The 13,619-nt window shown below is 37.6% G+C and overlaps 2 protein-coding genes across 3 annotated transcripts in view; both read right to left on the bottom strand.

Moving 5' to 3' along the window:
• Nucleotides 1–1,215: 1,215 nt before the first annotated feature.
• On the bottom strand, nt 1,216–4,739 carry LOC134842704 (cytochrome b5 reductase 4-like). Its single transcript, XM_063859158.1, has one exon. The coding sequence runs from the start codon at nt 4,015–4,017 to the stop codon at nt 2,491–2,493; it is 1,527 nt and encodes a 508-aa protein (XP_063715228.1). The 5' UTR covers nt 4,018–4,739; the 3' UTR covers nt 1,216–2,490.
• Nucleotides 4,740–8,642: 3,903 nt separating this feature from the next.
• Nucleotides 8,643–13,619, bottom strand: part of LOC134842706 (probable ATP-dependent RNA helicase DDX10) — a 100,822-nt gene continuing 95,845 nt past the window's right edge. For both annotated transcript variants that reach the window (XM_063859162.1, XM_063859161.1), the window contains one exon: nt 8,643–10,531. In XM_063859162.1, coding sequence (XP_063715232.1) covers nt 8,691–10,531 — 1,841 coding nt within the window. In that variant the 3' untranslated portion in view covers nt 8,643–8,690. The remainder of the gene's footprint in view (nt 10,532–13,619) is intronic.

Below are 13,619 nucleotides of genomic sequence, written 5' to 3' on the forward strand. Positions count from 1 at the left end.
GTGCAATCAGCAGACATTTCTGAGGACAAGTAGTCGAATTAAACGAATGTGATACAACACTGGTGCTAATTGCTTTACTTCTGCTTTAACTTTTGAGCTTGATTTTCGACTATCTAAAATAGACAACAAAAAGACAAATTCGTTCTAATAATGCACTTCAATTGATCAAGGAGTAAATGGTTAAAAATTCAAGTCCGATCTGTCAAGATATGGATTGGCTCTTCTTAGAATGGAGAGCTCCATCTTTGATGACATTCAACTTCTCATCCTTGGCTTTTGCCATGATTTCGGTGTCCACTTTCTTGTTGATCGCATTCTGCACTATCTGCTGCATGTTTTTGGCCTCAATCAACTTCTGCTTCTTCGGTGCTATCTTCTTCTGACCTTTCTTCATCACTCTCTCAGAGCTCTTCTTGCTGTGATGTCCTCCCCCTTTGCCACTTGCCGCAGTTGGCTTAGATTTGAAATTCGATTTACCTTGAGGCATGATATACAACTGGAAAAAGGACCAAGCAACCGAATTATTTTATATGCTTAACCGACAAAATTTAAAGAAAACAAGGATAGCCGGTTGCTGTGCAAGTAGCACAATGGTCCAACCACATTCATCAAAAAAAACACCACAAAAAAAAACTTTCTTTTTTGTTCTTCATATTAGTGTCGATTTTTGCGCGTAGTGTGATGAGAGAACTAAACAAACGCGTAGAAATTTAGTGAATTAGGCATAATGGACAAAAAAATGGATAACAGAAGAGGGAAAATAATTTTTGAATGAACTCAGTCAATTTTTTTAGAAAACTTTTTTTGCCACAAAAAAACTAAATGAAGCGTCCATAACTAGTTTCCCGTTTTAAAAATTTAATTTACCTGACTTTGCGTGGGTGGTACCTGACTTTGCGTGGAAAACAAAAACTAAAACACACCAGAACACGAAGTTCCTCCCATTTGCAATGGTCGGAACAAAAACGCACATGATTAAACTCAACAAAACATTGCAAAAAAAATGTTTTTGGTCAAAACAATGCAAAAAGCTGAACAACGATGCAAAAAATCTGCGCATGCCTCCGCAATTGAGGAGTAAAATATCGTGGATGAGCTGAACTATTAGTATAGTCAAATTTTTAAGCAATCAAATCTATGAAACGAGCAACTTATAAGACTGACTCATGTGACAATTAAGACCTGGAAAAAGTCGGATTAAAAATAGCTCAAGCCAAGGTTCCCCAAGGTTCATTATGACCTCAAAAAAGAATGTGTTCTATCTAAGCCCAGGTTATGACATCGCCTAGTGATTAATTCAATTTCAAGTTGTGGTTCATGTATCAAGGAGCCCATAGATTTCAATAAAACTAGCCTTTAACGCACCTCCGGAACTTCGAATTTTTGAGAACTCTTAAAAAAAACTGCATATCTTAAGAAAAAGATCTGCAACCTTTGAGAGTACTCTGACAGCTCGCAATAACAGGGTTCGTAATTTCAAATTTTGCCGAAGTTTTTTTATCCAAATTCTTCAAAAAAATTTAAATTGACATTAAAACAACGTCACATCTTTGACACTAAAAGCATTTGAGCAGTCGCATTTGGATGCAAAATTTCTCGCGGTACCCAACTACAGGATGAGGAATTTCAAATTTATGAGTAAAAAATTATAAAAAAACGTCATGTTTCTAAAATAACACAGACTTGAGAAATCAAATGTGGGGGCGAGATTCGCAACCCCCTCGAGTACGCTGACAAAACCCAACAAAAATTGAAAAAACAATTGAAAGTTTTCTGAACATTTTTGAAAAATCGCAAAAAATGTCATCTCTCAAAAATTACTTAAAATTGAGCAGTCATATTTCGAGGCAAGATTCGCAGCCCGTGAGAATATTCTTGGAGCCCCGCCATTATTAGGAAGGAAATTTCAAAATTTGAAGAAAAAAATTAAACTAAATTTTCTGAAAATTCTTTGAAAAAATCAAAAAAAAAAACGTCAGATCTCGAAAACTTCAGGGTTTTGAGCAGTCATATTTGGAGGCAAGATTCACAATCCTTGAGAGTACTCTGACAGCACCCAAATACAGGGTTGGGAATTTGAAGTTTTCTAAATTGAGTTTTCCGAAACGTTTTGATAAAATCACAAAAATGGTCGTATCTCGTACACTAAAAGGATTTGGGCATTCATTATTGAAGACCAAGTTTGCAACCCCTGAGGGAACTCTGACAGCACCCCACAATTGTGCTGCTAACTTTTAACTCGGTGGAACAAACACTAGATTCAAATTGTAAAATCGAAAAAAATCTTTAGCATTGCAATATACGATATAGCTTAACCACGCATAGATACGATATAGCTTAACAACGCATAGATACGTTATGCCCTTAACTGTTGCAAAAAACGCTTAAACGTGGCAAGATATGTGTCACACGCATTTAAATATAGTATAGATAGATATAGATAAATAGATATAGATGGTTTCAAAAACTTTATTATAAGTATGACTAGATTTATCCTCTAAAAGGAAATACACTACTACTAGGAACATTTAATTTCTTTAAAATCTCTACAGCTAGGTCAGTGAAAGCTTTTGGTCCACATACGCCATACAGAACCTCATTGCGCTCTAAACTATCATTGTCGGCTGCAATTTCTGGAGCGACTTGCTTCACCAAAGAATCAGATATCCTGCCGGACTCTCCTTCCCAGGTCGATGGCGGGTTAGAGAGAACATTTGTGATACTAAAGTTGCGAGGGAACTTGAGAGCTAAGGATTGCATTTCTCTTCTCAGAACGATATCTTCCTCGGTTTTGTTGAAGAATATTAGCTTAACTGTTCTGAGTTCTAGGAACTGTTCGAACATGCAATAGTGTATGATTCCCAGCATTGGCGTGATTCCAGTTCCGGCTGCAAATAGAGTGATTGTCACGGCGTCGTTCACAACACTCAGGTCAAACAGTCCTTCTGGCAAACTCATGAGAACCTTGTCTCCGATACTCAGACTTTCTAGACTAGGAGTAAACATTCCATCTTTGTATATCTTCACTAAAAATGTTGTTTCTTTACCATCTTGACCCGCTTTTGATGCGACTGATTTGGGCACCGGTGTGTAGGGCCTTATCAATGATTGGTTGTTCGGCAGTAAGATGTGTACGTGCCTGCCTATCGGAATCCTCGCAATGCTTTTTGGACTGTGTTGGAATGTGAACAGATAACAATCGTGGTTAATTTGGACTTTTTCGGTCAAATACACTGGAAATTTCCTGTTCTGAACTAGTTCAGTTTTATGAAACGATTTATTGTCTTTCAGTGCACTACCGACATTCTTCCAGCTTGTTGATTCAACCTTTTCTAGATTTATTTTGACGTTTTTGTTCTTCTCCAAATCGAAGCTTATAGATTTGACCGGACTAGATAACTTGTACCCCAAGGAGTAACAATTTTGTTCGATGAAAACATAAACGTGAAGTTCGTTTGTTTCTTCCTCGTGCAGCAACGTAACGTGCTCTTTGCGAATCACAACATCCTGCTGATTAATTGTGACGAATAACCGAACAAATTTGTCATCCTGCATCCAGTCAAAAAAAGGTTTAGAAAAAGCTTCCCGTGGTAAACTTGAAGTTGCCGTGAGAGAATTCATTGCAAATGGCATTTTAAATGATGACTTCATAAATGATAACTTGCCGACGATGCACGTTTTCAGCATGTTTTCTACGTTCACCCATGGGTGGTACTTGTTAAATAATGCAGTAGCGTCTATTCCAGCGCCTCTCATGATCTGGTCGCGACCTCCAGGGTGATAGGCTATGTATGCTGTGACGTCATACACTACATCTCTGACTGCGAGCCAACAGTCTTTCTCTGAGTTGTGATTGGCCAATTCCTCTTCTGTGATTTCAGTCGCTCTAGGAGTACGCTTAGGTGCGTTTCTGATCCAATCCATGAGCGATCGACCAGGTCCAAGTGGCACTTTTTTCGCAGTGTCGATTCCGCGCGCACTGTTCACAGAAAGACTGTTGTTTGGCGACAGGCTCATGTTCTCTTTCTTATCCGTTTCGTTTTCTGTTACTTTTTCTTCAATCTTGCGTCGTTCTATTGACTTAAACTGAAAATGAGCAAAGACTTAGCTCAAATTTCGATGTAGGGTATCATATTTAGAAATTCGATTCAACAAGGCCCACCATTCTTCGCCAAAACACAATGAAAAAGTTTTCTTTTCACTATTCTCACATTCAGCAGACGTAAATGTGAAGTGCATACATCGAGCATTTACCTGAAAACAAAACAATTTGTAATAATTTGTCTTATAATATCTGGCCATTCAATTCTGCGACCCCTTCAGCGACTAATTTTTATAGTATCACGAATTTTTAAAGAAAGTTTCTCAAATAAACCTTATGAGTGCCAGGATCGTTGCTTCGCAATTAGCACAATGCTCCATCACCACAGCAGCCACTGTAAAGCTGTTATCAACAAATCAACACTTTCACTAAAACGAAATAATTTTTAGTTCGAAACACTTTCCTGAATTTAGCTTTTTAAAATCTACTTAATATTCTGTTCCCCTTATGAATTTTTGCAAAAAGAACTTTGACTACTAGTTATAATATAATTTTGATACTTGCTTTTATGCCATGAAAAAAAAACATTAAATATGGCTAACAGAGATTACAACAAGGACCGTTGCAACGCGAAAACTTCCAGGTAATTTATCCGTGAAAACCATCGCAAAATTAATAGAGAAAATGAGATGAAAACCGCTGAGTCGAATTGTTAGAAAAAATTTCGAAAAAGATAACAATCAATTTCTTACTTTTGTCTCGATTTGCATATGTTCATTTTGAGGAAAACATGCCGATGAATACGTCGTTTTGAATTAGCATTGAAATAAAATTTACACTAGGGTAACTAAACCGAAAAAAAAACTTGAGCAGACAAAATCATTAAAAACATGATATGGCTAACCATAGCAAATAGAAAAACTTGGCAAATTGTTTCATTGGTACAAAATTTTAAAAATTCTACGTTATTAATACGTAAAAACCAACTCAAAAGTTAAACATGTAAGAGTAGGAACTCTTACACAGTGGCGAAGTAGAGCTACATTCCACTTGCGATGCAATATAAACATGACAGGCAAGCTAGCCGGCAGAAAATGGGACCAAAGCCGCTAAGTCGAATTGTTTTTTTTTAAATGTCGAAAAAGATTACCATGATTTTCATAGTTTTATCTCGATTTGCATTTTTCATTTCGAGGAAAATATGCCAATTAATACAACGTCCAGTTTTGAATTAGCATTGAAACAAAACTTACGCAACGGTAATTAAACCAACAAAACTTGAGCAGACACCATTTGGGTCAAAAACAATTGTTATAGAAACTTTGAGCTGTAAAACATTTCGAAACAAACACAAACGCACAAAAAAACTGTTTTCGACATCGAACGAAGCAATATGAAACGGCTAACCAATTAATTGAGCCAAAACCGTTTATACAGAATTTTTAAAAAATGAAAAAATTGAGAGACCAAATCGTAGTTGGTAAATTTACAGCCAACAAAAAAAATGCGACCTTAAGGCAAAGCTGCGCTTCGCAAACACGAGCGAGAAAACGCAGCTTTAAAGAAATGAAATATAAAAAAAATAGAAATTAGCCTCCAAATAAAAACTTTTGCGTTCTGTTGGGTTCGAAACTGCGACCCTGTTGGGTTCGAAACTGGATTCGGTGTCTCACGTCCTTCTCTCTCAGCCACGGGCGCTTGCCTAAAGACTAGTCACCAATAAAGCAGATAACGGACGCTATGAAATTTCCTCTGTTACAGCAGATGGTTATTATAGAAAGTGCCACCAAATGAGCACTTTCATTTGCGAGTTGGGTTGCAAAAAAGTAGAGTCATACAAAAAAATCGCTCGCAAGCTTGCTTGTGTAAGAAGGAAGGATATTTAAAACGCCTCGAAGAACAGCTCGTATCTTTTCATACTAAAAACTTTCATGCGTTTCAGTGGTGTTTATGCAACCCAGTATTGGAACGAATTGGTTTTTTCGTGATAGTTGGATCTACTTAATAATCTCAGGGGGATTGTTAAGTAGATTAAAATGATCGAATTTTCCAACAATCAGAATGCAGAAAAATCAGAAATCACAAAACAAAGCTCTGGGCTAATTTACTGTATTTATTCATAGGGGTGGAGATTCTTAAGTAGATATCAAAAGGAGATTGTTAAGTAAAACCCTGAAATCGATTGCAAAAATTTTGAATGATTTGTATAAAGCCCTTCTGAGTGGACGATCAAGACATTAGAGAAATGGACGAGTAAATTTGAGAAGTTATCATCAATCTAAAGCCTTAAAAAAGGACCCGCATTAATCTCGAAGCTCACAGGTCGTCGAACTCGAAATGTTCATTGAAAGCTAAAACTGGACAACAGAATTTGTCGACCAAACTGACTGCCGCTTTAGATGTCAACTGTGCTGATAAAACGTTTGAATTATGTCCAGTTCGAGCGTTTGAAATGACCAGAAGATATGGAGGTTTTAGAGAACAATTTGGAGTTCGATAGATTGAAATATCATGTGCCAGTAGAAAATGATGGCGGCGGCGGAATCAGTTTTTTCTAGTTAATTATTTAACTGGACATGTGAGAATGCCAATTGATTTTACTGCGAAACGTATAGAGGGAGTTCAGCGGAGATGACCACTTCATTTTTTCTCTACAGAAACTGATTCCCAGCTCCATGCACCTGATGCTGAGCCTAAAGTCAATTAAATACAAAATTAAGTTACTCTTACCTGAAAACTATTTCCAGATAGCTGTTTTATTGGAGAAACTACTGGTTGAGGCAATATCATCTGGTCAGTCATATGCAGCTCTTGAGAATCTGTATATTTCGAAGACGACAATGCTGCACTTGAAAAGGCTGCACTGAGCAAGAAGAAATCATCCCTTAGTCAGAGCCCTTAGAACGAATAAAGCGAAATCTATTTTGGGATAATAACATAGATAACACCAATAGTAAAATGGGCGATGAGTTTACTTCAATAAAAAATTGAAACAGAAGACGGCGGACAATCAGGCTCCTATCAATTCTGCGGCTATCAGGATGGACGAAAAAGTACAGATGGTATTACTTAGAGCCAGTTGGAACAAACTAACATCCTCCTCCCCCTTCCTCAAACCGTTTAAGAGAGAGATGTTCATATGTTTCTGAGTTCGAGCTGTCTCGCGTAATTGCTGCTTCAGGTGCCATCTAATAAAATTATTTGATGTTAAGTTTTTTTGAAAATTTGGAATTTAAACACTTAAGTGCTTCGATTAAACACTTATGTCAGATTCGGCAGTTTTCGAAAAAAGTGATAAGTTTCACAAACGGAAAATAAATCGAAACATTCAATCTTCTGAGGGCCATTACTTTGCAGGAAAATTTGACGTATCCGCTCAAACAGGAGAGCCTCTCTCAGCCCTTTCTTTTGATTGAACTGGAAATCTCACATTTAAGAGGGTAGTTTTGTAGACAAGTCAAACATTTCATTACACGGTCAAAAAAATTACTTTTCCGAGGGCCATAAAAATAAACAAAATGTCTTTTCCGAGTGCTACGACTTTTTGTGTACAAAAAACTTGGGCGTAGCCGCTAATGCAGTGGAACTTCCCATAACCTATTCTAGCAATTGAACCCAAAATCTCAGGTTTGAGAGGGTAATTTTTGAGAAAACGAAAAAAAAATCCAACATTTGGGTTAAATATTCACCCCCAGAGCTTTTCGAAGGCTGTAAAATGGCGGTATGGTAATAATGGCGGTATGAAAAATACTGAGGGACTATGCAAGCACACAGGGGAGTAGACGGTTTTTCCATTGGTACCATTTTTTTAAACGGCAAAGTAGTTTTCGAGAACTAAATTTGTTGAGAAAAAGGAAAAATTTTTCCAAAGCATCACAAAAAAAATAATAAAATAGAAAACCAAATCCCATATAATTTCATAATACCTGTGGCTGTTTTTATCATACAGGAATTCTATTGACTGTTACAGTAAGACACTTCCTATTTCAGGGACGCCATTAAATCTGAAACCGTTGTCAAACTCATCTGGATTTCAACAAGAAGCTTAGTTATTGACTAAGCTATCTTACCAAACAGACTAGAAAATATTCGATAAGAGCTAAATATGTCAATCTAATGCTGCTCACTGCTATCGCCACTACTCTATAGGTGTCATTCACTTCCCTTTTTTGAATATCACCACAATACTCAAACTTGCCCAAGGTTAATTTGTTTCTTTTATACTAAATAGTTCCACGCACTTCAGTAGGGTTTTATGCAATCCATTATTGAAACGTGTCCGTTTTTTAGTTAATCATTGTCATCGTGGATACATTATTTTAATTACCTGACCCTCTAATTCATGACCTATTTCTTTGGTCATGAACAAAAATTGAGACACACCACCAGCGGATTAAGGGGGGGAGCGGCGTCCGCCCCCCTCAGGGATTCGACCCCCTGCCGACCCAAAGAAAAAAACAAAAAATGCTAAAGAATAATGACCATATCTACTCAGTTCTAAGAGCTTAAACAATGCTACGCATTACAAAGATCCAAGTCAGATCTAAACGAACGCCAATCGGGCTTCTACCAATTACATATCACTTTTTTCCAAGGAAGAGAAGTTTTTGATTGAACATTTTTATTTTAACATTGAAATCCACCAAAATTAATTGTCCATGAGTTGCAAAAGAAGATTTTCCTGCTTTGCTAAAGACTCGTAATCGAACAGATCCGATTTGGGCTCACTTTTAGCGGCTATTTTCCGCTTTTTGGTAGATACACTACTCTCTTCATCTTTGTCTTCCTGGTCGCTACTTTCACTATTCTTTCTGAAATCGAACCTGAACTGATTCACGCCAAGCTCTTTTCCATCTTCCTCTCCTTTTTCCTTCTGTTCTTTTTCGCGAATCTTTTCCTTCACGATTTGTCGTTTTTTCAGTTTATCCGAAGTGTTTCTACTTTTCATTTTTTCTCTTAAAGCATCGATGTTAATTCCTTCAGATGTTTCTAAGTTAGACTCTGCTTCTCCCAGCCCAGTATCAGCGCTTACTTGCTCATCATCATCGCTTTCATACTTGATATGCTGGTGGACTTTAATGTTTTTCCTTTTCAAAATCTTAGCTTTCTTGGCTGCAGTTAAGGGCTTTGTTTTCGCTGATTTTTCATCAAAATTCAAACTCTCGAGATCTTCGTCTTCAAAAACAGTTCTTGATGGTTTTGTCTTATTTTCTTTTTTGATTAAGGGATCGTCAATATCGTCGATAGACTTCAACGCTGCCTGTAAACTTACCTCGTTATCTTCAAGTTTTTCGTGACTTTGTTCGTTACCAATTAAACTTCTTCCGGTGCCATTAACGTTTATGTTTAAATTCTGGAGGAACCTTAGTCGCGGTACTGTGATTAAGCCCAGTGATCTAGCGAAACCTTCTAAATCCAATTTCTGGATATCAAATACATCTTTATTCTTGCATAGGTAGACAAATTTGCAGTAAACAACGAATGCTCGCTTGGCAGTTTCGTGTAATTCCACACACTCCGCGTTAAAAGACCTTAATTTGTGCTCCGTCCTCGTCTTTCTGTGAATCATATTCTGATCGAGATCCGATTGGATGATCGGGACTTTGGCCTCCTTCAGTTGATTTACGAATGGCAGTTGTTCATGGGGATGCAGCATTAAAAATGCTCTCCCACTTTTCTCGGCCCCAAAGCGCCCTGTTCTCCCAACCCTGTGTATGTATGTTTTAACGTCTTCTGGGCAATCCACTTGCACCACCCAGTCTACTTCCGGGAAATCGAGACCGCGGGAGGCGATGTCTGTAGCGAATAAGACTACAAACTCCTTCGAGCAAAACTTGTCGTACACTTCCATTCGCTTCAACTGATGCTTGCCTCCGTGTAAACATAGCAACGGCACGCCACATTGCATCTTTGTGAAACTCTCGTGAACAAATTTAACTTGTTTGCAAGTGGACAAAAACACTAAAATCTTGCACTTGAGGTGATTGCGAATAAAGGAATGCAACACATCTAATTTATCGCCTATCTCGACTACAGAGTAAATCTGTTCAGTGAGTCTGTCCGGAGTAGCATTGGGAAGACTCTCATGTGCCGAAATATACTCTGGATCTTTCAGTGCTAGTCTGCTGAGGTCTTCCACTTTGCGTGTCTGTGTCGCAGAGAAAAGAAGCGTTTGTCTGTCAGGTGGGAGGTTGGCGATTATTCCGTCTACGGCGTCTTTAAAGCCCATCTCCAGAATTTTGTCCGCCTCGTCAATGATTAACATTCGTAAATTTGAACAGTCGAGGTGCACATTTTCGTCCATATGGTGTAGCAATCGACCCGGAGTGCAAATTAAAATGTTCATTTCGCCCATTCGTTCAGTCTCGAATTTCAAGTCCTTGCCTCCAATGACCAATGCAGCCGAGAACTTGTGATTGCATCCCACATTTCTGAGAACTTCGAAGATTTGGTATGCCAATTCTCGGGTAGGAGTGAGAACTAAGGCTCCTAAAGACATTTTTGAGATTCTGTTAGTGATTCTGGTTTTTGAAAAGAAGGTGAAGTGGTTTCAGTTTCAAAGCCGTGAGGGCGAGGGGTTAGTAAAATTCGTTTCCCCCTTTTTAACTCTAAACAACATAACACCCTACAATTTAACTCCCTACTTTTTGTTGCCTTAGCAATATAACATCGCTACATTTTAAAACAATTTCTATGACTTAACACCGTTTTAATCCAAAATGAAAATAAAACTTACTTCAAAGGGGATTTCGGTAACCATCAAAGAATTAAACGAGAGAAATTTTTGCCATTTAAAGCCAGACAAAATAGCGCTACTTAATTCGCGTAAGTTTTGAACGTCAGTTTTGATACCTCTTAAATATACTGCCCTTTTCCCTCAATACTCATTTTATCACAAAAACCCAGCTACGCTCAATTGGGCTACGCTCAAGTGAGAACTACCCAATCAGTCACTCAAATGACAATATATGAATTTAATAAGTTGATAAAACATTTTCGGGGTGAGTTTGAAAGTTCCATCAGCCAACGAAAAGTTGGATGTTTCAAGCACACGTAGCATTTCAAGGTCGCCGAATAAAATAATCCTCTCGTGATCATTTTGCCCACGGTCAAATTTTATAAAACTTTTGAAAAGTTCGGGTATTTCAAAACTTCTGGTTGCTTGGGAGACTGTCAAGACTTCTTCTCGTTGCTTTCGCGCTCGTGCTGTGCGAACTAAATTTTCTTTGGATGATAGGGCTAGTTGAGTGGCAATGTCGTCTGTAATGGGCTGAATGGCGGTTGCGACTGCGACGGTTGGGGTGTTACTATCGCTTAGATCCTTGATGGTTTTCAAAACTAGTCGAGCATCAGGTTTGCCCGTGGAAATATTGTGAGTATGTTGACCCCTCGTTTCAAAAAAGTTTTCTCCATCCGTAATTGCTGTTGCGCGGCATTTATGGGTTTGGTACTTTGAGCAGTTCCAATTTGTTGTTGTCTTGTTTTTCCGTTTAAGGCTATACTCTTGGCCTGATACCACTAGCATTTGTTTGTCTTTTGAAGATAAAGTTAAATGGAATGACGCTTCAAACATTATATCTAATCTGATAGAGTGGTATAACAATGGTTAAAGAAATAGGTAATATGATTTTTTATAAAACTCACAAACGTCTTTTGTTGCCTTCAATTAGCACCATGTAAGTTATCTCTGTTTTGGACGCGTGAGTGAGGGATTATTTCTCTAACTAATCGAAATGCAATTATTTTTGAGATGCTAGAGGCATCAAGTGAATTAAGACTAGCTTTTCAGGCCTCAATTAGTAAACTTAATTGGACTACTCCTGTACTTATAAAAAGGACTTAATTTGAAACAAATTATCGTCATTAAAAGGGGGTTAAATTGTTGTGGGGTTATCATTTTACGGGGTTATAATATAGGGGGTGTAAATATAGGGGGTTAAATATCGTAGGGTTAAAGAGTGGGACACCATCGGAAAGACAAGATTAGGAAGACTAGGATGATTTACTCCTACGGGAAGATGCGAGTGCTAATGGTTGTTTTAATCATTTATTGGTTGTTACTTAAACCCTAAAGTTGGTTCTTACAATCTTGGAGGTTAAGATATATCATTATTCAATGTAATTTTGGTTTAAAATGATTCGTGGTTGTCATCTGAAGCTAGTGAACATACTACATCTTTTACTGACTTTACTTCGGTGAATTCCCATTCTTTTAAGTGGGCTACACTACGGCACCGGTTATTTCCATAGCATTAGATTGTTTCGCATTAATCTACTCGACTAACTGCATATTTGTTTCTTGTTTTTTTTTGACTTACGGAAAAAGTGACAGAATTCATATCTTGGGGTGTTTTTGTTCAGACCAAAATCATCCTTTAGTCCAGCATTTTTGACGAAAATCATTATGAGATCCGACCGATTGATATCAAAAACCAAATAGTAAACCTTTTAGTTCTGATTTTAAACTTAGTTCTGACCACTTGAGATACAGCACAATCATACACTATCGCAATGGTAAAAACAGAAGTCGAAAAAAAGATAAATTTTGAAAAAAAACTAGAAGAACCAAAATTTTTGTATGACTCGATGAAGGACACCTAAGACCCAGCTAAAGCTGTGGGTACGTGTTTGATGTTTTTTGAACTTGCTATACTGATTCGGGGCGAAATTAGTAATTTCAAAATTTGGACTTAGTCCAAAAACTTAGTTGTTTCTCTAATAAAATAAGCGAGAAGCGTGAAAATTTGTAACTGTCCCAGAGACAAAAAATTGAGGAGTAACCGCTTCTTTAGGAAAAATTCGTGCAACCACTTCCTTCGATTGAAATTTTCATCTCAGATTTGTTTATGAAAACGTGACTTAACGAAATCCGCATTTTATTTCTGCTAAAAGCAGGTCGTGGTCGGTAAAAAAAGAGAAGATTCCCAAAATCGGGATTCGCGATTGAAAACGGAACCTGAGAAATGGCACGGTAATTTTCGAGCAGAGTAAAAAAAAACTTCAAGAGTAAAAAACCTCAAAAACGGTAAAAGTTTCAAAACTCTCACTTGTTTGAAAGTCATAACTTTTTTTCTGAAAAAGCACTGCTTAGCAAACTATAAAGGTAAGCTTCAAACAGCCTGTTGGGTCGATTAAACCTTTGATATCAGAGTTGGCAGAATAGTTATCGAGAAAAGTCCAAAAAGTGGTCAAGAAATCAGAAACTGACAATTCACATGTTTGAAAACCATAACTTTTTTTTTTGAAAAAACTGTGCGCAGCAAATTAGAAAGGTAAGCTTCCAAGAACCTGTTGGATCGATTATACCTATTATATGAGATTTGGCAGGGTAGTTATCGAGTCCAAAAAATGGTCAACAAATCAGAAGATGACATTTCCGAGATTCATAGCTTTTTGTTTAGAAAAAAACTGGGTTTAGCCGCTGATGCAGAAAGGATTCACTCAACCAATAATTTCGATTGAATCCAAACACCCAGGTTTGGCAGGGTAGTAATCGAGAAACGTCAAAAAGTTTCAAAAACGGCCAAAAATCCAAATTTCGCCCGTTCCGAGTGCCATTGTTTTTGTGTCAAAGCAA

This window comes from Symsagittifera roscoffensis, chromosome 3, assembly GCF_963678635.1.
Source record: "Symsagittifera roscoffensis chromosome 3, txSymRosc1.1, whole genome shotgun sequence".
Classification (NCBI taxonomy): Eukaryota; Metazoa; Xenacoelomorpha; order Acoela; family Convolutidae; genus Symsagittifera; species Symsagittifera roscoffensis.

Coding starts and splice junctions, on each gene's coding strand:
- LOC134842704 (XM_063859158.1), bottom strand. CDS start 4,017: ATGAGCCTGTCGCCAAACAACAGTCTTTCTGTGAACAGTGCGCGCGGA.